Source organism: Leptonychotes weddellii, chromosome 10, assembly GCF_054177405.1.
Source record: "Leptonychotes weddellii isolate Sample4059 chromosome 10, ASM5417740v2, whole genome shotgun sequence".
Taxonomy (NCBI): Eukaryota; Metazoa; Chordata; class Mammalia; order Carnivora; family Phocidae; genus Leptonychotes; species Leptonychotes weddellii.
This window is the reverse complement of record NC_138378.1, coordinates 30506810-30534537: the sequence shown is the minus strand read 5'-3', so window position 1 is coordinate 30534537 and position 27728 is coordinate 30506810. Positions and strand designations below refer to the sequence as shown.

Sequence of the window (27728 nt, the reverse complement as noted above, 5' to 3'; positions counted from 1 at the left end):
AGAGTTGTTGCTATTCCTTTCTTCGATCTCCTGTTGAGTTTGTAGGTGTTCAGAATGGTTTGATCCCTATCCAGCTGAATTCCTGAGAGGAGACGAAATCCAGGTCTCCTACTCCTCCGCCATCTTGCTCCGCCCCCCCCCCGAGGGAGAGAGAATCTTGAGCAAACTCCCTGTTGAGTGAGGAGCCCAACACGGGGCTCAACTCATGACACTGAGATCATGACCTGAGCCAAAACCAAGAGTCAGACACTTAACCAACCTAGCCACCCAGGTGCCCCATACCGAAGTCACTTTTTTTTTTTAAAGATTTTATTTATTTATTTGAGAGAGAGAATGAGATAGAGAGCATGAGAGGGGGGAGGGTCAGGGGGAGAAGCAGACTCCCTGCTGAGCAGAGAGCCCGATGCGGGACTCGATCCCGGGACTCCAGGATCATGACCTGAGCCGAAGGCAGTCGCTTAACCAACTGAGCCACCCAGGCGCCCCCAAAGTCACTTTTAAAATGAAAACCTAACCCTAATGGGATGACCAAACTCAGGGGCAACCTATGGCTGTTGATGAAAAACAGATTAAGTTAGAGCAGATTCCCCAACCTTATCCTTGGAACAGGGGTCCCCAGCTGGGGTTCACAGATCCTCACAATATCTATGGAGAGACTTCAGGGAGTGCAAGAGCTTGAATGGGGTTGGGGAATTTATATCTTCATTTTCACTCACCTCTAACTGAAAGTAACTGTTTTCTTCGGGTGCCAGTATAGGCAGGAAATGACAGGAGTGATTTCCATAGGCCCTGTGCCTTTGGCACCAACAGGTATCCCTCCAGCTCGATCAAGCTCTGAATAATGGGGCACATGCTCTATTTCCCATTTCACCTAAAAGTAACTTTAGCCTTATTCCAAAAGGCATTTTGAGCAAAGATAAGGATCGATGGCTCGCAAATGGTGCTTCTATAAATTGAATGTGTAACAAGTCATCTGGGACTCCTATTAAAATGCAAATTGTGATCTAGCCAGTCTGGGGTGGGGCAGGAGACTGAATGTCTAACAGGCTCCCAGGTGATTTGGGACCCACACTTGCACAACCAGGCTGCAGAGCTATTTGGATAGAGAGTTTTAAGGATAAAGATTCTTCTTTAGGGCGCCTGGGTGGCTCAGTTGGTTAAGCGACTGCCTTCGGCTCAGGTCATGATCCTGGAGTCCCGGGATCGAGTCCCGCATCGGGCTCCCTGCTCAGCGGGGCGTCTGCTTCTCCCCCTGACCCTCCCCACTCTCATGCTCTCTCTATCTCATTGTCTCTCTCAAATAAATAAATAAAATCTTTAAAAAAAAAAAAGATTCTTCTTTAGACAGGTATAAAAATGTCTTTGAAGCTATAGTCTATGAAGCTTGGTGTGCATTTTACACCTCCTATGAACAATTACCTCAAAAATATTCTGTTGGTATTTATCAATTTATAGAGTTACATAAATTGCTCCCATATCCGGGTTTTTGTATTAATTTGCTGATACCTTTATTATTTCATTTATCATATGCTATTATAGCTTTGGGATACATGCTCCCTGAGTGTGTGGTAACCACACCTTCTTCATCTTCATCTCCAGTGTTTTGCAAATACTAACTTTTTTTTTAAGATTTTATTTCTTTTTTTTTTTTTAAAGATTTTATTTATTTATTTGCCAGAGAGAGCGAGAGAGCACAAGCAGGGGGAACAGTAGAGGGAGAGGGAGAAGCAGGCTCCCCGCCAAGCAGGGAGCCCGATGCGGGGCTCGATCCCAGGACCCTGAGATCATGACCTAAGCCAAAGGCAGATGCTTAACCATCTGAGCCACCCAGGCGCCCTAAGATTTTATTTCTAATCAACCTCTACATCCACGTGGGACTCGTACTTGCAATGTGAAGATCAAGAGTCACATGCTCTACCAACTGAGCCAGGCAGGCGCCCCACAGACATTGAATTTTTATTGAACGTTTGGTAGGGAGTTTATTGATGTAAAGCTTTCTTTCTTAATCCTTGAACTGTGGGTTCCAGCATTTGAAATGTATAGACCTTAACCTAAACACATCTGTATTTAATTCCCAAAGCAATTTTGGGAGATGGAATATCTTGTTTAATTTTCCTCATCACCCAAATACTCCTTTTTACCTGGGGCCTACTTGCTTTTTAATTACACTTCCATTTGTCTAATTTAGCCTGAGAGGGCTGTTCATAACTCGGATCCACAACCAAAGATAGAACTAACACTTCTGGGTGCTCTCAGTCAAAAGATTTCCTGGCAGAACAATTTCTGGTTGTTACAAATGGAGTGAGAGAAAGTTTTGATATGTGCCAGCTAAGGGCATGTAGTAGAAATTGTGGATGCCTCCAAATGGCCATAAAACAAACTGTGTGGTTCTAAAGTCTAGGCATTTAGGCCTTCACCGTCTTAACCAAAGAATACCACTGTGTTCAAAGACATCAGGACTTTATCTGAAATCCAAATCCACAATCACAAAGGTGACAGGGTGAGTATTTTGAGTATATTTGGCCTGAAAGGGCCAGACCAGCTTAGACATGTGTGTATGTTTTTCTGAAAAACTCTTCAAAGCTTTTTTTTTTTTTTTTAAGACTTTATTTATTCATTTGAGAGAGCAAGTGAGTGCATGAGAGAGTGCGAGCAGCGGGGAGAGGCAGAGGAAGAGGGAGAAGCAGCGGGACCCCGATGCGGGACTCGATCCCAGGACCCTGGGATCATGACCTGAGCTGAAGGCAGACACTCAACTGACTGACTGAGCTGCCCAGGGGCCCCAAAGCTTTTATTATGGACACACTCATTCCTTCTTAGGGAGAAGCGAGTAGAAGCCCCTGTTGTTGGACTGCCACCTCCAGGAGTTCCACTACCTCTCCAGTTCCAGTGTCCCTGCAGGGGAGTAATTTTCCACTTAGAAGCTCAGCTTGATCTTCCCTAGTTCCCAGCCCACCTTCCCCTCCGGGAGAAAAGCGGCTGAGCCACTCTCTGTGGCCTCCTCCAGTGGGATCTGATGTGGGGCCTCATGCCCAGGTGTTCCTCCTGTGATGCTGAGCTTGTGCAACTCTTCCCTGTGATTTCTGCAGCCATTTGTATTGCCCCCTGCTCCCCTAAAGGCCTTTCTGGCATGTCTGGGCTTCTGTTTTCATCCACATTCTGAATTCTTGGTTTGGGACTCTCCCATGACTCTCGAGTTTTCCTCTTATTCTGAATTACTGCGTCTCTCTCCTCGGGGAAGGGAATCTTGCCAGGGGCTGGAACTCTGGGGCAACTCAGGATGATTATGGATGGATTGCCTAGTCCTCCAAGTAATAGTCACCCTATTTGTCAAATGCAGTCATCTGCCAGAGAACCCCAGGACTTCTAACCCTGTGAACCACCATTCATCTGAACTCTGTTCTCCTGGAACCCTACTCTTCATCATGTACTAGAAGAGTGATCCTTGTAAAGGTTACTTCAGGTCATGTCTCTCCTCCATGCAAAACCTTCCAGTGGTGTCAACTTCACTCTGAATGAAACACAGAGGTCTACAACTCTAAGAGATCTGTCCCTAGCCCCAGAAGTCCCATCTCGGACAGCCTCAGACAGAGCCAACCTGCTGGTCCCTCAACAGACAGCCCCATCCCTGACCCAGAGTCTTTGCATTTGCTAATCCTTCTGCTGTGCACAATCCAGCCTCATGTGTTTGTAGACGTCAGTCCTTCACTCCTAAGTCAGCTGCTGCCTCTTAGTGAGTCCTTCCTGGTTATTCAATTTAAAATTTCAAAGCATGTTCCTCAACTTTCCCTCCATCCCCACTCCCTATTTCCCCATTTATTGATTTTTCTCCTAACCCTTAGGACCACCTGACATACTATATATTTTACCAACTTTTTTAAAGCTTTTATTTATTTGAGAGAAAGAGAGAATGAACGATGGGAGGAGGGGGCAGAGGGAGAGGGAGAAGCAGACTCCCTGATGAGCAGGGAGCCCAACTGGAGTTTAGTATTATTGTCAGGATCCCAAGATCACAACCTGAACTGAAGGCAGACATTTAACTGACTGAGCCACCCAGGTGCCCCGTACCAACATTTTGTTCATGGTCTGACCCCTCATCTAGAATGTAATCTCCATAAAGGCTGGGATTGTTGTCATTTTTTCCCCTTTTCTATTGGAAAATATTTACTGAGTAAGTATCTAATAAGTATTTGTTTAATGAATGCATGAATGAGGGTTTATTTTTGAGGTGATAAAAATGTTCTAAAATTGTTCTGATGGTTGTACATATCCATGAATATACTAAAGACCACTGAACTATACACCTTAAAGGAGTGAATTGCATGGCATATATAATAAAGCTGTTGAAGAGAAAGAGAGAGTACAGTATCCCAGTCATTGTAATGAAGGAGTTGGCTGTGCATGTCCTGTGTGAGTAGATATGAGGTCATTATGATAAGTTTGGTTTGAAATCTGATTTACCAGAGGTATCTGCACAATGGTTAGAAAGCAGGGCCTCTAGAGTCAGAGGACCAAGGTTCAAATCCCAACCTCATCATTTTCTAGTTGTGAATTGCTCTGTTTTTTATTTGTAAAATAAGCGGACAATAATACTAAACTCCAGTGGTGGTTGTTGTAGGGATTAAATCAGACAATTTCTGTAAATGGTTTAGCACAAGGTATGGCCCCTATGGTGAATGCTTAATACATGGTTATTATTTTAACTTTTATTATTGTTGTTATTTTCTGGAGTACCACGGGTGAGGTACTGGAGAAAATCAGATGGCTGTCATGGTAGCAAGGTCTCAAAACCATTATTTCTCACTAAGATTTACTTTGACTTTCTCTGGCCTGTCAGGCAATCCCTTCCTTACACTGAACCTGATCTCTGACCTACCATTCCTTCATAGCTCAGATCTTATTTCAGTGGTTCACAGATAAGGCAGCCCCCGCACCCCCCAAATCAAGTGGATATTGTTAAAAATAAATCCTCAAGCCTTACATTTAGTGATCAGGCAGCAGTCCTCAAAGTGTGGTCCTGGGACTTCAAGCATCAGAATCACCAGCCCTACAAGAGGCCTAATGAATTGGAAATTCGGAGCAAGGACCAACAATCTGTGTTTTAACAGCCTTCCAAGTGATTCTGATGCATGCTGAAGTTGAAAATAACTGGCCAAGTGGAATCTGATGTTTGATAAGCTCCTCACGTGACTTTGGCCTACTCGTTTGCGTATCATCACTGGGGAACCAGCACTAAGTCAACAGCATGACACTGAATCACCTAGTTTGCTGTGATGGCTAAACCATCCACCAATCGCTAAACCACCCACCCATCTCCAAAGCAGAAACATAAAAACACATACAAACTCTGGCTACACAACTTCAATTTCTATTAGCTTACTCATTTGTTTTGTTTGGGGCACAGGCTTGTTTTCAAGGCTACTTTATCATTTGATCATTTAATCTGTCACCACATATTTATCATGACCTCAAGGCATCAACAACAGTTGTCACAACCTTCAAGAAAACCTTTTGGAGGACAAAACTGATCACTAAGAGGGACTATGGCATTTCCTTCCACAGGGGGCCTCAGCAATTTGGTAGACAATATCCCCGACTGGCCAGACACTCTTCTAAATGCAGGAGAGTGGACAGTACTGTGTAGTGTCTGCAAGGCCCATTGACACCAAAAATAGTGAATATTTATTTGTAGCATGTTGTTAATTTTCTTGAATCAAAATAAGCGTTGTTTTTTTATTAATTCCTTGTGAGAGTTCAAAGAATCTCCCCCCAAAAAACTATAATAACCCCAAAATAAGTTAGTGAAAATAAAACAATAAAACATAGCATCATTGGGGAACAGAGAGGAGCTTGGTGAAGATGCTGGAAGAGTGGAGCTTATAAAATATTAGTGTGGTGGACACTAGGTGCCCTTATGCAATTTCAAGTTCTAAGAAATTATTTTGTTGCTTTTTAAAGCCCAGGTACTGGGTTTTGATTGTGCTTTTAAGTTAAGCACGCATTAAAGCACACCACAATATGTATCGGAGAAATGCATCTTACCTCTCTCTATAACTTGGCATCAAGATAAGATTATTGGCTAAGGAAGCCAGAGGAAGGTGCCAGCCAGACCCGCCACTGTCTCTATTTTTTTTTTTAAGATTTTATTTATTTATTTGAGAGAGAGTGAGTGAGGGAGAGAGAGAACAAGAGCAGGGGGAGGGGGAGAGGGAGAAGCAGACTCCCCACTGAGCAGGGGAGTCTTGGGACTCCAGGATCATGACCTGAGCCGAAGGCAGCCGCCCAATCAACTGAACCACCCAGGAGTCCCCACTGTCTCTCTTTAAAGTTATCCAAGAGCATCAAGAGTTTTCTATAGAAAAGAGCGTTCCAGCTATACAAACACAACAGCATTTCTTGGGCTTACCAGTTTAATGTGTTCTCGCTTCTGGTATTTTTCACTATAATACTGCTCTTGTCGAAGATTAAGCAGCTGCTGCTGTTGTTTGTCCTTCAAGTCTATTAACTTTTGGGTCATTTCGGCATCTAGGGCAGCAAGATCTTGCTCAATCGTTGATGAACCATGGTCAGGACTGCTGGGATCTGACCTGCAGAGACACAGAGCTTGACTCACAAAACAGGCAGGTCATAACAAGGTGGAGGGAACATTGCATACCACAGTTCCTCCTAGATAGAGTGTTGGTTGGGAAATAAATGTTTTAACAAACCACTTGAGATAGAGGCTGATACCCTAAGGACAAGCTTAGCAGTGGAGGGTCTCCAAACACAGAGTGGATGACATTTGTGAGATTTCATGTAGGGACAGAGAAAGAAAGCCAGGAGGCTGGGGACCCTGTGGTAGTGGTGGAGAGAATGATAATCCTCCCACCCCCACCTAGGGAAAAACAATGTCTAATAAGGATCTTTTAAGGCTTTTATCTTTTAATTTTTTAACAAGACATGTATAATGTAATTCTCGGCTACTTAATGTCCTGTAACGACTTCAGTACACTCGACATTGATTGGATTCTGTCAGGAGAGTTGAAGAGGTGTTGAATTTTGCATCTGGGTGATGGATAGAAAACAGAGAGCATGTGCAGACCCCTCCCCCAGCTGACATGTTCTGTTTCTTGACATCTTTTAATAGCAAAGATACATTATTAAAATAAGTTTCTTTGGGGGATGTACCAACTTCATGGATAGCTCTACCCAAAATGGCACTTTCCTCCAAATGGTTAAGTTACAAGAGAAAGGAGGATGCGTGAGTTCATTGAAAAATACTTATTGAGTGCTTACTCTGTGCACAGTGACTTTCTTTGAGTTGTTCATAGAGAATTATGCAGATTTTGAGAAGTTTAGGAGTAATCTTGAAATAAATCAAAGCAATTCTCACTAACTGATTGTGCTCAAACATATGGTGTGATTCCTTCAAATTTTGTGCTCTTACTTTTTTTAGGGCACACAGAAAAGGAGATGGTGTTGGGAATGGGGTACTAAGAGCAGGTCTGTTTTCTTCATTCATATGGAAACTTCTGCAGAAAGAAAACTAAACCACCTAAGATATCTAGCACATCAGATTCTGCCTCCATGTTTTTCGCTTATGGCCAGGCGGAACAGGTGGAAGTTTCTTGAATCAGCTGGCCCTAATTCCTGTTGCTTTCACTTTGACTTAGGCCAGCACTGATGGTACCTCAGGAGAGGCAGTTGGTTGAAGTTGGTGTTAGGGTCCTATTGTGGCAAATAAGGGATGCAGAATTCCCTCAAAAGTTTCTATTTGCATTTTAATGTGCAATGCTAAATGAGAATGAACACTCTACAAGGCTCAGGACACCTGATACATCAGAATGGCATGGCAGCATTGAGGTGGCCGTCCATCCTGGCATGAATACAAGATGATTTGTCAATATCACAATAAGTAGCATCAGTGAGGTGACCTCCATCTTGGCCTGAACGTGAGATACATTTACTGTCTTTGGTAGCAGGAAGTCAGTGTAACCAGAACATAAAGACATCTCTTTAATCAGCCACAACCACCACAGCAGAGGCCACAGGTCAACAGTTACTGACCATGAAACATTTACCAGGCACTCTCTACTTTTGGTTTTCTTTTCACAGCAACCCAACAAGTAGGTGTGGCCATCTCCAGTTTGCATTTGAGGAAACTGAGGTTCAGTGAGACAATCTGCCTAAGAACACAGTATGGGGGAGCCCAGAGCAGCTCATCCAAGGACAGACATCTAGAGTAAGGCAAAGGCTGTGTTGTTAAAAACAACACAAACACTGCATGCCTGTGTCTGATCTGCTCTTTCCAGGATGTGGAAAGCTCAGTTGAGACAGTGGATATTTTAATAAGAAACTAACCTAATGGACAATAATTCCCATTTATTGCTCTGAGGTATTTTCAGGATTTTAACGTGTATCAAAGGTGATGGGAGAGAGATGGACATAGTCAGACCTCAGTTCTTTGCCTCTTAAAGAGAAGTTTCTCTTGATGTACCTCTTTTGATACTAGATGCTTAGGGATTTTTGTTTATTTTTTTTTTTTAAGAAAAATATAAAAAAATAACCAAGGAAACAGTGTTTCTGTATCTTCTGTAAAAAGAGGGTTGAAGACATTATCCCCTGTTTTCTACTACTGACTGTATAAGATCCGTGAGATGAATTCTGTAATTTAATACCAGGAAAATGTTTGTCACTCTTAGAAAAACAAGCAAGTTTGCTTTAATCAGATAAGGAGAATTATCTAGCCCATATTCCCTTTTCTCAGAAACTAAGAGCTAAAATTCAGTGTTCAAGGATAGAAATTACATTAAATGGCTGATACCGTCCAGTAGAAATATAACATGGGCCACGTATTTGATTTTTTCCACATATGTGATTTAAAATTTTTAGTGGCTAACTTGAAAAGTAAAAAGAAGTGAGTGAAATTAATTTTAATAACACACTGTATGGAGCCTAGTATACCTAAAATATTATCATTTCAACATGTAATTAAAGTAAAATCAATGTAAGTCAATATAAAATATGAGCTATTTTATATTCTTTTTTTTTTAAATAAAGTCTTTGAAATTTGGTATGTATTTTAGACTTACAGCACATTTCAACTTCCATGAGCCACTTCTCAAGGGCTCAAAAACCACATGTGCCTAGTGGCTGCCATATTGGACAGCGGGTCTTGATAACTGGTAGCCACTCAGATTGTGTGTATGTGTGTTGCTTCCCTTTTTCTATTTTCATAGGATTTTTACATATGTCTTCTACGATGAATTACTTCCATACTCTATTAGAAGTTTTCAGGATATGACCTCTAGGTAAACAAATACGTGAATAAACAAACACATATATATCACTGCAACAGAAATTTAGAAGTTTTAGGCCAAGCTTTGCCCGAACCATTGTGTAACTGTGTAATTGTAATTGTGTAATTGTGTAAATGTCTTGAGCTTTTGGCTTCCTCCCTGAAGAAGTGGCAGCAGTTCACCTCGATGGCTTCTAAGACTATTCTAATTCTAAGAAATAGTGATGTTGTTGCTTTTTAAAACCCAACCACTGGGTTTTGATTGTGCCGTTAAGCACATATTCAATCGTATGTCACAATGTGGATCTGAAATTGCCTCTTACATCTCTCTCTAACCTGGCATCAAGCTAAGATTATTCCGTAAGGAAGAGAAAGAAAGGATGGAATAGAACCTATCTGACTCAGCTCAGTGGCAGGTGGCTTGCATGATCACGTAGTTCCCTGCATTGCCATGCTAGCTACTTATGGGTGGTAACTGCAAAGGTCATGGTCACTGCTGTGTCCCCAGGGCACACACTAGGCACTCAATAAATGTTGGTTGAATGAATGTGTGAGAGATGCTTCTCCTTGTCAAGGTCCAGGTACATGGGGCTATGGGGACCCCTAGACCCAAACACAAGGGTTACCTGTACAAGCCTCTGTGGGTTTCAGCAAAGGCAGCTCTTTTCTATAACAAGTCACCTCTTCAACTAAGTTCTAGAACACAGCAAAACTGTATACCGGCCAGGTTAACAGCTGTAATATGGGAAGTCAGCCAACTGGTATTGGGCCCACAGGCCAGAACCCAAGGGTAGGACTTCCTGTATATCTATTCTTAGGAGGCAGGCAAATAAAGAAATTTAGTCCACAAGCAAAACTGAGCTGAGGTGGCCTTCCTTCTTGCCCTGGATCCAAAATATGGTGTAAAATACTGAAAAATCCACGTAAAGGACTCTTTTCCTTCATACTATGAAACAAAGTAGAAATACTCAACTTACTTTTTCTTACTGTCCTTTTTGGCTGTCTTTTCCAAAGCTGCCCTCCTTCTCAAGTAGTCATTCTGAATCTCATTATACTTTGTAGTGTGTTCTTTGATTAGGTCAGTGGTTTTCTTGTGGTGTCTTTTAACCAGGTCTTTCATTTCTTTGTAGTGCTTCTTTTGAAGTTTCACAAACGATTTCTGCTGCTTTAGCTCTTCGATGGTCTGGGCTTCCACTTCTGCAACAAATGAGTATAAGAGCTAACAGACGTGGAAGGACTGCAAACACAGATGTAAAGAGGAGTAGCAACCTGCTTCTCAGGCAATATTTGTTTGATCCCAGCCAACTGGAGCTTCCGAGCAGAGCTTGGATGTCAAACGTATCTTGGTTCCAGGCTGGCACTTGGTAACTTCTGCGATTCTGTCACCGAATTTCTCAAAGACCCAATTTCTTAACTCATAATTTTTTTTGGAAAGTTTGACTTCCCTAGAAACAGAGCCTGAGGCGGGGGGGTGGATTCGAGTGTATGTGATTTACTGAGAAGGGCTCAGGGGGAGGAAGAGAGTGCAGCAGACAAGGAAGGGGAAGGAGCTGAGCAATGGTATGGTCTCCACAGGAGCCTGGCTTCTGCCTGTGGGTGGGAGCTCTGGAGGATGACAGAGTGGGCCTCACCTTGAGGCAAGAAGACCAGCCTTTTGCACATTGAGAAGGTCAGGGAAGGAAGGCATAACCTCCTGGTGAGGGGTCTTCCTCTGGGCTTAGGGCAATTTTAAAGAGAAGGGGAAGCTATGAGCTGTTAGCAGCAACTCTCAACCACAGCTGGAGAATGGGTGCACCAGATGGGAAAGGGATGGGCACCAACAGGATCCACTTTAAGGACCTCAGTATTTCCACTACTTGTTAGGGTTGTTGTGATGGCGATATGAAAGAATCATGCAAAGTACTGAACACACTTTCTGGCAGTGTGCCTGTTGGGGCTTAACAAATGATCATATATACAGCACGGTCTCGAAGGGGCACTCTTCATACCAGAGACTTTGTAGGTTTGGATTTATTACAACAGTGTTCCAGGAAAAAGCACCGAAGTGGGGGCAGGTCCCTTGATGGGATTTGCCCAAAGGCACCATCAGGGTTAGTGGTAGCATCCATTACTATGAGGTACTTAATCCAGTGCTTAGAAAACATGTAATGTGACAGACCTGGACCTTAAAACGTTCTGTATTTTACCGACATAGTTCATCAATTCTAGAATACAAATTTTAAAGTATGCAAACATTTCTGAAATTAAGATGCTTTGTACAATCACAACTTGTTGGTGCTTTTCTTTCTTAGCAATCCATGAATAGTGGGGTGCCTTCAAATTGATGGTGTCTTAACTTCAATGAATTATCATTTGTTTGGACCTAACTTAAGTCACAGTTCACATGTTTCCATCTTTTCATTTGAACTTTCTGCTTCTGGGAACAAAAATATGTTATCATAAATATTTAGAACTGTCAGGAGATTCAGAAATAATATATGCCATGAACAACAACAGACCTGAATAGAAATGAGTTATCTAGTGGATAAACACTGAAATCAGAATAATAATTCATGTGCTTCAATGCTAAGGTCGTTAAGCAATTGAAACATGTTCCCCTTTTTTATAATGTGTCTATTCTCCTGGCATTCGATTCCTTTTGAGAAAGAGGCCAGGAAGAGAATCAGGTACATTTATCTAATGGTTTCCCTCAGGCCCAAATGGACTCATTATGGTTGCATAATAACTTATTATACTAAGAATTTATAATCCTAAGGAATTGCTACATTTTGGGTAACAGATTCAATCCCACTTCATTAAAATGGCATAGAGCACTCCAGCAACAGCAGGTTTAGCAAGAAGGTTCAAGACGTTCCAACCTATGATTAAAAAAAAAATTCCACAGAAAGTACTATTTTTTTTTAAAGTCTGGGATAAAAGGCTATTCTTCGAATAGGCTCTTAAGCATAAAGGGAATGTTCATTTACATAAAGAAACAAGTATCACTCATAAACAAGCCACCCAGAGATCCTCACTGCTAATAACTTTGGTAAATATCCACTGTCTTTTCCCTACACATTTATGTATTTTAAAATAACATTGGACTGTCTCTTGTTTTATGTGTTAACATTACATTGTGGCCCATGGAATTAAATCTTTTAGAACATGTTTTAATACATTCTTCAAGTAATTATTCGATGCAGATTTTACATATTGGTGAAATATACACACATAAAAGCGCATAAATCATAAATCCACCCCCCTATACATTTTCCCAGAGCGAACAGACTTTCGTAACCACCACTCAGATCAAGATCAGAATATTATCAGTGCCCCGGAGATCCTCTTTTTGGCTTTTGCATTCTCTCTCCCCTCCCAAGTATAATCCGAATCCGTGTTTCTAACGGACGGATTCATTTTGCCTGTTTTTAGCTGTACGTAGCAGGAATTACAAAGAATGTGCTCTCTTGTGTCTGGCCTCTTTACCCCCACATTGTGCATGTGAATTTTATCCATGTTGTGTATAATCATAGCTTATTTATCCCTACAGTTGTACCCTATTTTATTCTGTGACTATACCACAATTTATTTATCTACACTACTGTTTATGGACATCTGGGTTGTTCATAGTTTTTGGCTATTACCAAGAGTGCTGCTTTTGGTGAACATGTGTTTGCATTTCTTCTGTGTATTGGACCAAATACTGTAAACATTTCGAAGATTCTGCCACATGCTGCTCATTGTATTAAAGAAATCGTGTACCAGTTTTGGTCCCACTAGTTTAAGGAACTAACCAAATATAAATTATTTTCCAATGGGATCATAGTTCTTAAACATTCTGTATTTTGTGGTCCCAAATGGTTCACATTCTGCATTTCTAAAATACGGCTAATTATTGGCACTTTGGGAAGGTGTGTATTCCTGTTCCCTGGGTCATATTTCCTGTATGAAACTATCCTTTGATTCTAATATTGATATCTTATGAAATTATATTATTTTTATACCAAGAGTCCTAGCCACCAAATATGGTTACTTCTCTGTGATGACATGATTACATTGTATAATGTGGCTTGAACTAGGATTATTTATCTGTGGATGTTTTCAGAAAAGAAATATTAATGATGTTATTTTTCAGAGATGAGAGGAAATCTCTCTCTAAATACTTATGCTGTATAATATTAAGCTGCCTAATTCCATGGGGTAAGAAGGTGGCATTTACCTGTTAAAACACTCTGAATAAGATCTTCTGTTTTGGCAGGTGCCTTTACAGAACCTGAAATAAAGAGACAAAAGAAATAGCCTCCTTTAACTTTAAAAAGTGTGTTCTTCCCGTAAAACAACTAAGTTTGGCCCTTGAGTCTAAGTCTTTTTATGGAGAAATAACAAATTCTAGGAGAAAATCACTCGCAAAAAACCCCCTTGGAAGCAATGTCTTCATTTTGTTACTTTGAGGCAAACCTAATTAAATGCAAATCTATATGCTCCATTTACAGACAGAAAGGACATCCCTCCACTTTGAATCAAAACGGTCAACAAATTCCATTTTAACAATGCTACTGCCACCTTTTGGCAAGATCAGGAATGGCAAGTGGACTTTTAAAAATCAAACGCTGACCTGCAGGCAGTAATAACTGAGGCAGGCAAGATCCACTGGGGGATACCAAAATTATCAGATAAGTTGAAGGACAAAAAGGATATTTTCATAGGCTCAAAGCATCTCCCCCAAGACAACTATTATCTATAAAAGGGAAATGAGAACTTTCAGTTTAAAAACCTGGCCGGCTCCACCTCAACCAAGTGCTCCAACATCGTCGATAATGAGAAATACTAACATCAGGTACCCCTAATATGATGCAGTGAGAGGGACAGTTTTGTCTCTGTGATATTCTCACCCAAAATGCAAAACTTCACTCTAATTGCGAGAAAACATCAGACAAACCCAAATTGAGGGATATTGCACAAAAGAACTGACCAGTACTCTTCAAAAGTGTCAAGGTCATAAAAGACAGGACAGACTGAGGGACTGTCATAGATTCAAGGAGATTAAGGAGACATGACAATTAAATACAATGTGGGATCCTGAGTTGGAACCTGGAGCAATAAGAAGACATTATTAGTAAAGGGGCGCCTGGGTGGCTCAGTTGGTTAAGTGTCGGACTCTTAATTTCAGCTCAGGTCTTGATCTCAGGGTCATGAGTTCAAGCCCCACATTGAGCTCCATGCTAGGCATGGAGCCTACTTAAAAAAAAAAAAAAGAAAAAGACATTAGTAGAAAGCAGGTGAAGTTCAAATGAGGTCTGTGCCAATGTTAATATCCTGGTCTGTTAACAGCACCATGATTCTGACAGATGTTAACCCTAGAGAAGAAGAGATCAGTTTTGCGATTCTGTGCCATTTTTAAAAGTGATTCTGTAAGTCAAATTATTTCAAAACATCAAGTTAAAAAAATCAAGTGCTAAATTGCCAAATTTTCTTTCACTCTTCAAAGCACAAGACTATATTTATTCATATATTTAAATGACTTATTTATATTCCAGAAGCCCTCAAAATGTTTGTATTTGGTATATAAAACTCTTCATTTGAAAATATCACTCTTTATGATCAAATCATCTTCTTACTGTTATTGATCTCAACAACCTTCTTAAAAGCACAGGGCCCAGTTCATGCATACTTGATACAAATTCAAAATGATTTACTCTTTTAAAAATCCCACTCTCCCTCATGAGAAATGCCCTTTCCCTTCCAAACAAAAAAGTCTGGATTTCGTCACTGCCATGCTGTAGTAGGACGAGGAAGGAAGGAGACAAGGAAGACATAACTTCATGGAAGGAAATTCTTCTCCCTTTTATTTACTTTATATTAACCCATTCAACAAAAAGTGATCAAGGACACGCTATTCCTCAGGTCTGTGCAAAGGAAGCATCAAACTGAAGCCTGGGGAGCCTACCATCTACTGGGGAAAGGGGACATACATAGGAGAGAGAATTGCCTAAAGCAGTCTTAGATCAAAGGTCAAAGTTAGCTGCACAGAAATCAAAGGATTTTTCTAAGGAGTGAGACAAGAGTGGACCTTTGGTAGGAATAGAGTTGAAAGCAAGAACTGGGATCATAGGGAACTGTGTCCATCCTGACTTCCTTCTTCACTAGCTATGTGGCCTTCAGGAAGTACTTCTCCATCTTAAAACCAATTTCTTCATCTGCCCAATGGGGACAATGACAGAAGCTACCCTCATAGCCCTGGCACTAGGGTGAAATGAGTCAATCCACTTGAAGGGCTGAAAAGAGTGCTCAGCACATGGTGGACACCCAAGGCCATTGAAAAATAAGTTGGAGAAAGATGGAAAGGAATTGTTGGCATTGTAAGGTAGAGCTAAGAATGAGCTTGTCAAGCATAGCTCTTTATAAGTTGCATGAAGAACCCTTCACAAACCCTGCCCCCACATGGATTATAACTGATCACTAAATAGACATGGAGATCTGGGCGATGGTTTGTTGTAGCTTCATAAGATGATAACTTATGTTACCATAAGATGAGCACTCATGAATCTCTCTTGGCATTCATTCATTCATTCCACATTTCTGGAGCTCCTCCTACGTCCTTGCATCTTTGCTCATGCTTTCTCTGAGTGGCACAAATAAATTGGAGGCTCTTAGTCATGTCGTATAGCTCTCTTTTCAGAGTGTTTACCTGGAGCTGGTTGGCTGTGGAGAGCCTGGGAGGGTGGTTTGGGTGCCAAGGATGTAGTGTGATTCACTCCGTTTTCTGCTGGAGTTGTCCTGGCTTCATTCGGAACTTCCGATGGTGTTTCCCCAGGATCAGTCTATAATCATAAACATCATTTCATTTTCCACATTTTCTACTGTTCTTTTATGACTTTCCTAAGCCAACAAGGCTACATTTGATTTAGCATTTTCACAACTCATCTGGGGTCTGAAATATCAAATTGAAACTGTCTGGAAAGTAGGATAAAAATAGCATGGTGTTGAACCATGACCCCAGTAGGTTAATTATATTAAAAAGCCCCAATTTGTACACTTTTCAATGCCCATGCCCCTTTGTAGTGCCCTCCCACATGGATATAACCATGTGATTTGCTTTGGTCAAATGAGACAGTAGCAAATTTGCTGCAAGCGGAAGATTGAAAAGGTATTTGCGGGCGCCTGGGTGGCTCAGTTGGTTAAGCGACTGCCTTCAGCTCAGGTCATGATCCTGGAGTCCTGGGATCGAGTCCCGCATCGGGCTCCCTGCTCGGCGGGGAGTCCGCTTCTCCCTCTGACCCTCCTCCCTCTCATGCTCTCTGTCTCTCATTCTCTCTGTCTCAAATAAATAAATAAAATCTTTAAAAAAAAAAAAAAAAAGAAAAGGTATTTGCGAATTTTCCCTCTCTTTCTCAGACCCCTGCTACAACTGTGGAGGATGAGACACCATGTGGAGGAGAGCTGGGTCATCTAGGCAAGGATCTCCTAGACCAGCCAGGCCCAGCTGACCACAAACACATGAGTTTTTGTTATGCAGCAGTAGCTAACTGGTACAGTGGTTTCAAGCACAGATTTTGGAGTCAAACTTACCCGGGGTCACAATCTGGCCTTGCCACTTATTTTAAAGATTTATTTATTTATTTAAGAGAGAGGGTGGGGGATAAGCAGGAGGAACAGAAGGACAGGGAGAAAAAAAATCTCAAGCAGACTCTGTGCTAAGCACAGAGCTCAATGCGGGGCTCGATCTCACAAACCTGAGATCACAATCTGAGCCAAAACCAAGAGTCAGATGCTCAATGGACTGCACCAGCCCGGCACCCCTGGCCTTGCCACTTGTTAGCAGTGTAGTATTGGGCAAGTCACTTACTTCTCTGCCTCAGTTTCCTCATCTTTATAGATGAAGATGTGTCTGTACTGGGTGTCATAATATTACGTACACTGTAAGGTTGTTTAAAGGATCAAATAAGTTAATAGTTATAAAATGCTTAGAATAGTTCCTGGCACAGAGTGAATAGATATGTCTAAAATAAATAAAGCTTTTAAGTTTGTACAATACTACCAGTAAATAATAATAATAAGTGCACTGGAATTTATGAAATCTCTACTCCATTCCTTCCAGCAGCTAGTCCACTGTGTTCTATATAGAATAAACATTAATAAATGTTTGTTGAATAAGTGTTGGTCTTTATAAAATAATTGCTTCAGTAGTCATCACATACCATTGCAATGATGCATTTCAATTCTGAAATGCCCCACAACACTTTTCTTAGAATTGCCATCCAAGTTCATGGCAGACATTACTGAAAATGGCTATCCCAATATTCTACTTGGTAGTACATAAAAAATATATATTAGGAAATAGCTAGAAGTCATTTGGAGCCCAACCTTGTGATATTTTGTCATGTAATTACAGACAGCAGAAGGTCATATGAAAACATTTTTATAAAATGTAAGATGAGAATGATTGTCACAAGTGGCTTTGACTCTGTCCCCCAAAAGCATCGTTAAAACACAAGTTCCAAAACTGCTTCCCGTGATGGCAGAACTTATTTCAATTCAACAAATCACCCCAACTTATTTACCATGGCCTGCTCATGGCTAGTGGTATTGAAGTGCAAGCGATGAGCCCTGGGACGCGTGGCTGGGAATGAAGTGGGGAAGGCAGGAACCTAAAGGGGGAAATGAGCCAGCCTACAGAACTCACCATGGTAGAACACTGCTTTTTGAAAAAAATGGCTACTCTGCTTGCATTATTAAGTTACATCCTTCAGGAAAATTCTCCCTAGAAGCATTATGCCAAAGGGAGGGATTGCATATTTTTTGTTCACCAAGAAATTGCAAAGTGGGGGTGTCTGGTTGGCTCAGTTAGAGGGGCATGTGACTCTTGATCTTGGGTTGTGAGTTCGAGCCCCACATTGGGGGTAGAGATTACTTAAATAAATAAAACTTAAAAAAAAATTGTAAACTGGAGGCATGGGGTCCAAACACAGTGCATGGAAATGTTTTCTTTGGCTCACCCAAGTTTGCCAAAGATTTTAATGAAGGAGATTTTATGTTAATAAAATGAATTTCTTACTTTTTTTTTAAGATTTTATTTATTTATTTGACAGGGAGAGACACAGCGAGACAGGGAACACAAGCAGGGGGAGTGGGAGAGGGGGAAGCAGGCTCCCCGCTGAGCAGGAAGCCCGATGCAGGGCTCAACCCGAGGACCCTGAGATCACGACCTGAGCCGAAAGGCAGACGCTTAACGACTGAGCCACCCAGGCGCCCCATTTCTTACTTTTCTTGAAAAATCAGATTGGCAATGCTGGGCCCACATTCCCCACGTTGGGCTAGAATGGAGTGGTTTCTACCCCTCTTAGGATGGTTCCCTCTTTACTCATTTAGGCTTTACCTGTCTCACTCCTGCAGGCATTTGGGTTTGTGGGACACTTGAGAAGAAATATCATAGATGTTTGGCCACAAAATTCATAAAGGAGATGCATGTACATTGCACAGGATGGACTGAAGTAAAGGGAATGTGGGAAAGGGTCCTGGGACATCAGCAGGACCTGGTCCTCTGGGTAAAATAAGGTAAGAGAAAGCTTCCCAGCCTTCCCAGCCTCCCAGCCTGCAGTCACCAAACTCAGCTGCCTGGGACACGGGAGGAGGGTACTCCTGTTCCATGGGCATCCGACCTTCCCCATCTATATCCAGGCAGGTTTCTGGAACCATGTGGGAGATAAATCACATTTTTTCCCAATGTGACAGCGGGCTAAAATTAGCCCTCTGGAGAAAGGGTAAAAGAAAATTCTGAGGGAGGAAAAAAGAGGTGATAGCAGGCCAGCTTTCATGAAGGCAATAGTATGTGGTTTTTTTGGTAACCAAACTTAGTGTCTTGGAGGTATCAGGCTGGAAGTGTGTTCAAAATGAATCCAGCAAGCCTATTTTCTCCTTGTATCAGGTTTGCAGACATTCCATGTAGTTGTACGCCCTTGGGAAGCCAAGTTCAATCATCAACTTGAGTCAGGTTGAAGGAAAAATAAATCTCTGCTTATAAGGTTATGCAAGACAAAGCCCTACATCCCAGAAACTGACATAATGTATCAATTCAGAGAGATTTTTTTTTTTTTTAAGGCCGATAAATGTTGAATAAACATGCAGGCAAACACGTTACAGTTATAACTGATGATAAAGAGACCACCAAGGTTTGGCGCTGGATTTTGAGATAAGCTTCCTGCCTCCAGGAAGGTGGATTGCACTGCAGAACTCCAGGGGGCGCCATTCACACCGTACAGTCTTTTAAAGATTGTATTTTTATGTAATCTCTGTACCCAGCGTGGGGCTTGAACCCACAACCCCGAAGTCAAGAGTCGCACACCCCACCGACTGGGCCAGCCAGGCGCCCCTCAGACTGTACATGAATAGGCTGTTAATGGAAAGGGTGGAAATGAACAAACTGACCAGACTTAACGCAACAGGGCAAAGCGGGGCCATGGCCAGAGTTGGAGTGGGAGCTCCTGGAAAGGGGCGGCTGCCACTCAGCTTCAGCCTATTATTGCCCAGGCTTCGAGAAAAGGGGAAAACGAATTTTGTGTGTGCATATGTGTGAAAGCTCCTAATTTTAAATCACTGAGGCCAAACAAAGCACATCTTCAGACCACATTTGGCCCAGAAGCTGCCGATCTGTACGCTCTGCTCGGAGGAGCAGGGTTTGTCTACAATTCGGAGACTGTGTCAGGGTGAGCGCCCCAGCAATGGTGGCGCGAGAGGGGCATGCTGGGAAATGCAGTGGGCCAAGTGAGCGGCAGCCCGCCACGCCCCACCGCCTCGCCCCAGGGGCCCGACGAAGGTGGAGAACAAAGGGTGGGTGAGGAGGACTGCATGCTGGACTAAGGAATCTGGGGGCTCCTCCACAGTTTTTTTGTTTTTGCTTTTTTGTTTTTGCTTGATACTTGTCAGGTGTCTCTTATGATATTCCGGAAACAAATTTTATTTATTAATTTAGTAAGAATCTATGATGGCACATATATCAGACTGATGTTTAAAATACTATGTTAACCAAGGGCAGTAGGTACAAATTCTAATCGACTGTTCCCTCATGGAGAGTGCTTATAGAAGCAGCTGTAGATCAGCGAGTGCTCGATGTTGTTAGACACACCAACCTCATTGCAGCCTACGTGGGCTGCCTGCTCAACTCCACCATAAAGCAAAGAAATCCAAGGTGTTATTACAGGTCTTTACTAGGGGCGCCTGGGTGGCTTAGTTGGTTAAGCATCTGCCTTTGGCTCAGGTCATGATCCCAGGGTCCCTGCTCAGCGGGGAGTCTGCTTCTCCCTCTCCCCCTCTGTGCTCTCTTTTTCTCTCTCTCTCAAATAAATGGATAAATAAATCTTTAAAAAAAGGTCTTTACTAAAGACTTTATTAAAAGTCATATAACTTGCTAGAGGCCACCCAGTTAACAGCAGGATTGGTGTTCGAATATGTGTTAGAATCTAAAGTCTGAATTTCACTGCTGCCCTACTCCACTCTGAATTCTATGCTAATAGCAACTTTTAAGGAACCACAAAGGTAACTTAATTTGCAGCTGAAATTTAGAGATGTATAAATGTGAACATCATTCTCAAAAAGTTTACTCTGTTACACTAAAAAGGCATTCATGTATAAAAAGCTAAATGAGTTAAATAGAACAGCTAAACACAAGAACTGAGAAACAAAAAATGCCTATAGTAGTAATACAATACTAGAATGAAAGGTTTTGACATCATCACTGAGAGGTTGAATAATTCCCCTTTATAGATATGTGAACTGAAATGCAAAAACCAAATTCCTTGTCCTGATCAAAAGAATCAGTGGGGATCAACCCCTGTGGCTTTATTTCTGCCTAGCCTTTCCCCAAATATTCTTTTTTATGAGTTTAAATAAAATAAGCATGAAATACTTTCATGTTTTACTGGAAATTGCGATAGAAACAAAAGAACAAGAAATTTCAGTTTTCTCAATTTAATGGAGAGCTTCCTGGGATCCAATTAAATAAATTTCAAGGAAAGAAGTTTCAGAAGATAGTATGTTAGTTGCACTAGATTTTGCTTAGTTGGGTGGAGAAAATTGTGCAGAATGAACTACAGCAGTAGGTGCCTGCCCTCTAGTGGCCAAATGGAAGCATTACAATATTTTTCCTTCAAAACATGGGATAACGGACTTGTTAAAACCAAGATTTTATTTAAAAAAAATTTATATCCTTCCTCTTTTCAAAATGAACAGAAGTGACTGTAAATTATAACACAAGTGGATTAGTAAGAGGATTACTGGGAAGGCTGTTTTCTTTTACAAGTTTTGCAGAAGGAGGTGATGCCATTTGGTACACCAGTTGAAAAGATTTCCATCCAGCGCATTGAAAATTTGGATCTGACAATCAAGCAATAGAAAACTAGGATTTGGGGAATTTATTTGAAAAGGTAATATAGTAAGTAAATATTTATTGTACTATTGGAGGTGTTGGGTCATGCTGTCCTGCCTGAATCACATAAAAAGTATAATCCCTTCCATGTAGTGGTTAGGATGACAGCATCTTGATTCAGATACCAGATGAGTAAGGGGCAGGGTCATCAGCTTTTACTGAATATCAAGGGCAAGTCTTATAATGTCATCATGTAGAAATCCAGTCCATTCAGGACAGATGTGGGCTTTTCCCTCAAGATAGAACTTCCTCAACCATACATACAATTGGTACCTTGAATTCATATTACCTGGATGAAATTAAATAATGTATCTACTGCACATGTCTAAGGAATTAAAAACATTTCTAAAAACCTCCCGATGTATGTATTCTGAAGCATTTCAGGATGAAGTATACTAATATTTGCAACCTACTTTGAAATGCATTAAAAAATAAGATAGAATAATGAATAGATAGAGGGATGGATGAATATAGATATGATAAAGCAAATGCATCAAAATTAAAATTGTGGAATCCAGGTGATTGATATATAGATGTTCATTATACAATTCTTTCAACATTTGGCTACATTTGAAAATTTTTATAATAAATGATGGCAAAACTATATTGTGAAGAATCTACCAGAGTGAGTTAGAAGCAGAAGACAGCTTTAAGGAGCTGAATAAATTCATCTGTTGACTTCAGTTTTTGTCATATCTGTGATCACATAAAAAGTCATCAGCATTCACATGGTATCTTTGTTGAAACATTTGTAACAGCTGTTCACATGTATATGCATGAATTTTTATTAATGTTAGTCTCTTCCTCCAGATTGTAAGGCCTACGAGAGCATCTGATTTTTTTCATCATTATATATAATTAAAATATGTTATTAATAATATATGTTATATATTATTATATATTATATATAATTAATAATGTTACATATATTACATATAATATATATAGTATATAATGCTCAGCATGGTGACTGACCAAGTTGTGTTCAAAAATTTTTTAATTGAATGAATAAATGAAGGAATCTGCATTTTGTTTTCAGCTCACATATAATCACTACATACACTGTCAATGACAAGGTCCTGAAACTAAAGAACCACCTTATGCTACCATAAGAAAACAATTTTTTTTTGAATGAATGAATCAGTGAGTGAATGAAGATGCTGCTCTTGTCTGCAGAGAATCTGCATGTAATTCAGAATTATGGCAGTTTATTTAGAAAGAGATTAAAGGGAGACACAATTTTATATATGTTACATATATTATCATTCCTGCCCATTTTAATTTATTAGAAATATTTAATACAGTCGCCAAAGAAATCAGAAGAAATGAACTCTTTATAGTTGGGCAGAAATCATGAATTTTTCTTTTTAAAATGAATGTAGACCATACAAGGAATTTTTGTGATGTCCTTTTACAAAATAAAAATTGCGTGGACACTTCACTACTCAAGCCACCTGCATTGTTCTGGGCCAGGAAATCAGAGACGCCAACAGTTGGTTTTAAAAGCCACATACCGTTTCACAGAATGGATGCAATACCGTGTATTCTGGATGGACAGCTAACCTTCTTTCTACTTTTTGCACCTACAGAGAACAATGCTTGTACAAACATCCTTGTATATCTATCTTCAAGTACTGGGTTTTTGTTTTTGTTTTTTTTTTCCTGTAAGAATAGGAAAAGGCAGGGATGTTGTATAATGGGAAGGGAGATTTTACAAAACAAGCAAAAGGGAAAACCACTCACCATATAATGCTACAAATGAAAATGTTATCTATAAAGTGACCACATATGAGAAAAAAATGAATATGCATATTTGAATAAAGATGAAAAGGAATATCAATAAACAAAGCATTTACTTGAAAAAAAAAAAGACTGTAGACCAACCACCCTTAACATTCATCTTGTGGGAATGTATCTTTTGAATTAAGCCAAATCACTTGGCAGAGACTACGGTCAATCACTCACAAAACAGATTCTGGACAATTCCCTGAGAAGAGTTTCTCTTGGAGCCCTACTGGAGTCCTGTGATAAAGCTGACATTTTAGAGTGGATGGAATAATGGCTTTTTAATTCCACATGGGGAGCGTCCCAAGTGAGACACACATGTAGGACTCCACAGCATTGGTTCTCAACGTGTGGTCCCTTCACCAGCAGCATCAACATCACTAACAAACTCATCAGAAATGCAAATTCACCCCAGACCTACTCAGTCAGAAACTCTCAGGGCGAGGCCAGCAATCTGTGCTTTAAGAAGTGATCCAGGTGATTCTGATGGATGCTTAAGTCTGAGGGCCTTGCTACTCAGAATCTGTTCCTATAGGTCAGTAGCTGCAGCATTGCTTGGAAGCTCCTTAGAAATGGAGAATTTTGTGCTCTGCTTCAGAACAATGAAATCTGAATCTGCATTGTAACAAGATCCCCAGGTGATCTGTATGCACAGTAAAATTTAAGAAGCCTTACTCTAGAGAGTGAAAAATTGTCATTGAGAGTCACACTTTTACAGTCCCTATGGTAGGGGCCTGGCATGGACTACAATATTCAAATATCTGGCTGTAGTGCTGTTTTGGGCAGATGAACCCAAACCTCCTTATTTGAATCCACTGAAATTTGAAAAATTGATATGGAGGAATTTGTAAAAGCAGTGAGACTGAACCAATTCTTGAGTAGTTTCAACTCAAATTCATATATGGTCTTCCGTTGAGAACTCATTTAAAAAGACTCTAGTTCCATTTTTTGCTTACCGATATTAGGCAAGTCAATCTACCATGATAAGCAACTGTTCCCTCTTTTAAAAATGGGGATTATGTGTTGTCTAGTTAGGGCTTAGTTTTTTCCAGGGCACCCAATAAAATGCCTTGTAAACTCCAGAGCTGTATATAGAAATAAAGGGGTAGTGTCTTTATTTAAAGGCCATCTCCAAAAAGGCAAATTTTCTCTTCCTACTTTATTGGATGCTTTAAAGTTCAGGGATTGTGAGAAACTATTGTTTCTATAAGTTGGTATTTTGCTAAATTATTATTTGAGGAGCAAGATTTTCATTTAAAGAGAATCCCAAATGACTAGGAAACCTCATCTTTGATTTTAGCGCCAAGTTCTTGAACCATGGATGAGGCATCAAGCTTCTGTCTTAGAAATAGATTAAATGACACCCAATGTTTCTCTGAAGTTAAACACAGTAACCTTATGAGTTGTACCACCTTGAATTTTTGCGGTTGTTATCCTCCCAGTGAAATCCACACTAGATCCTATAAACCCTTTTTCTTTTCAAATAATCAAATCCCATCAAAGATGCCTACAGTGCCATACGCTGAATAAGGAAATACATTATTTTTGATACATTCCAGCTCATTTATAAGAACACATGAGTCTGACAACTTAAAAAGTAGGCCTCTTGGAATTAATGAAAATATGGTATTACTAAACAGCTTTCCCTTTCAATGTCAAGGTGATATGAAGACCACTAACACACCTTTGCTGTGTAATACACACACAGATGATACAGGAAACTCTTCAGAACAGAAATTTTGGCCTTGAGGGTTGAGTAAGGTTTGGGGTATCAAGTTCTCTGTCTTATATCATAACTTTCTCCAAGGGTGGAAATGAACACTTAGTGAATGAATGTGGCCTTAGAAGTTTTTGAGTTGGGGGAACTGAATTTTGGCCAGAAGCCAGGGTACAAACTAATTAAATGGAACCCACATATATAAACCTCACTATTGAAGAACAATGTAAAATCTTGTGATATAAAGGGGGGGAATCCTGACATTTGATTCAACAAAAAATTCAATTCAAAGGTTGCTACTACCATTTAAAGTAAAGGTCTTAATATTCTGTGCTTAATTATCCAGGCAACAAGCTATAGAGGACAGAAAGAGGAATGAAGCGTAGTCCTTGTTAACGGTTACCAGAAAATTGCAGTTTTGTTATTGAGGTAGTACAATGGGGTGGAGTGTATACCCTTGCTACTCAAAGTATGCTCCGTGGAATGGCATTATCCCATCACCTGGGGCTTGTGAGAGATGCTGAGCCTCTCCCCACCCCAGACATGCTGACTCAGGATGCCCTGGTCTGCACATCAGACTTATAGAAATGCTGTTGTAGGGGCGCCTGGGTGGCTCAGATGGTTAAAGCGTCTGCTTTCGGCTCAGGTCATGATCTCGGCGTCCTGGGATCGAGTCCCGCATCGGGCTCCCTGCTCCTTGGGAGCCTGCTTCTCCCTCTGCCTCTCTCTCTCTCTCTCTGTCTCTCATGAATAAATAAATAAAATCTTTAAAAAAAAAAAAAAAAAAGAAATGCTGTTGTAGAACAGGAGTCCTGGAGCTAGATGGCTTGAATTTCAACGCCGACTCTGCTCCTTACTGGTTGTGTGACACTGGCTGAGAAATCGAATCTCCCGGTACTCAGTTTCCTCATCTGCTAAATGGGAATAATCATAGTAACCAAGACATACGGATATTTTAAGATGTAAGTGTGTTAATACATGAAAGAGCTCAGAACAGTGCCAGGTATGTAGTATGCGCTCAGTAAAATGCTTCTGCATTCCCCAACATGCTAAAGCAAGTCATGTTCAAATACTGCATGTGGACATTAAAGATGTCACATAATATTTTGTATTCAATACATTGGATATTTACTTTTTTCTCTTTACAGGTGTATTTTAAAAATAGAAGATCAGGAGTGTTACTGGTGTCTCATTAGGCATTTCTATAACCACATGAAAACATTAGGATTGTGAAACCATTTTTAAAAATTAATATTTTTTAAAAGAAAAATATATATGCATCTACTTGCTAGAAGGACATACATCAAAAATGTTAACAGTATCTCCAAGATTACTGAGGGCCTTTTTTTTTTGGTGGTTTATTATGTTTAAAAATTTTTTATATACCTTTTTTTAAGTAAAGAAATAGCTATAACTATTATAAAGCCTTTGTTATAATTCAGATTAGGCAACTTTCTACAATTTTACTAACCCAGTGTCCTGAATGACAACTTTAAAAGACATAAAATAAACCCAGCAACTAAAATCTCTATTATACTTTAACTTACGTAAATATGTTGGATTTATATATAGATATCTATCTATCTTTTCACATGATCTGAATCAAACATCTAGTGTTCAAAGCATGGGGAGATTTTCAACTTGCCTAGTTATTTGGTTTGCAAATTACTCTATGAAGATAATTTATTAAAGTATTAAAAATCTGAGGATATTTTGCAGTCCAATGAAGTCTTTAATTTTCAAATAGAAATGACCTTTATAACTACCAAGTTAAAAGGATTATACTAAAAAAGTCTTCGCTGCTAAAATAGTGTCTCCAGTGCCTGCCATGTCCTAGATAGAATTTTCTTTTGAGAAAACCACAGCTACTTATTTTCAGTGGCCTCATTCAAACAAACTTACATCATTACAAGACAAGATAAAGGGCACACTGGTGTTCAAAGGTGTGGAATGACTTTTCCTTCCTAGAGTTACATGGTAAGGGCAAATGATTTTTTTTTCTTGAGTTTTAAAAATGAGGTCATTTAGGGTTTTGACATTTCAAAGTAAAAAAAAAAATCATATTTTCGGGAGCCTGGGTGGCTCAGTTGGTTAAGCAGCTATCTTCAGCTCAGGTCATGATCCCAGGGTCCTGGGATTGAGCCCCACATAGGGCTCCTTGCTCAGCAGGGAGTCTGCTTCTCCCCTGCCTGCCATTCCCCCTGCTTGTGCTTGCTCTCTCCCTCTCTGTCAAATAAATAAATAAAATCTTTAAAAAAATCATATTTTCTCTGTTGGACCATTTGGAATCTATGGGATTCAATGCCTATAAAATGATTTCTAAAACTGAAAATGTCTAAATATCCTCTAAATTTAACGAATATTATGCATTTACTGAAAATCCTTTCTGATCACCACTGCTAGAGGAGAAACAAAAATAAAGTTGACCTAAAATGCTTCTTCTGTATTTTTATATCCATTAGCGTTGCATTCTCTCTAAATAGATTTTTGATATGTGATGTTTGGTGCAAAGATAAGGCTTTGAACGGACGGTAGTGTGACAGGATCCC

The 27728-nt window shown here is 40.3% G+C and overlaps 1 protein-coding gene across 1 annotated transcript in view; it reads right to left on the bottom strand.

Annotated features, from left to right (window-relative positions):
- The window catches only part of PLCB1 (phospholipase C beta 1), a 567798-nt gene that overhangs the window by 39266 nt on the left and 500804 nt on the right, over positions 1-27728 (bottom strand). Inside the window, exons 21-24 of the mRNA XM_081832287.1 lie at positions 15945-16077; positions 13476-13529; positions 10255-10474; positions 6407-6587 (exon numbers count right to left, since the gene is read on the bottom strand). Of these exons, the coding sequence (XP_081688413.1) occupies positions 6407-6587; positions 10255-10474; positions 13476-13529; positions 15945-16077 (588 nt within the window). The remainder of the gene's footprint in view (positions 1-6406; positions 6588-10254; positions 10475-13475; positions 13530-15944; positions 16078-27728) is intronic.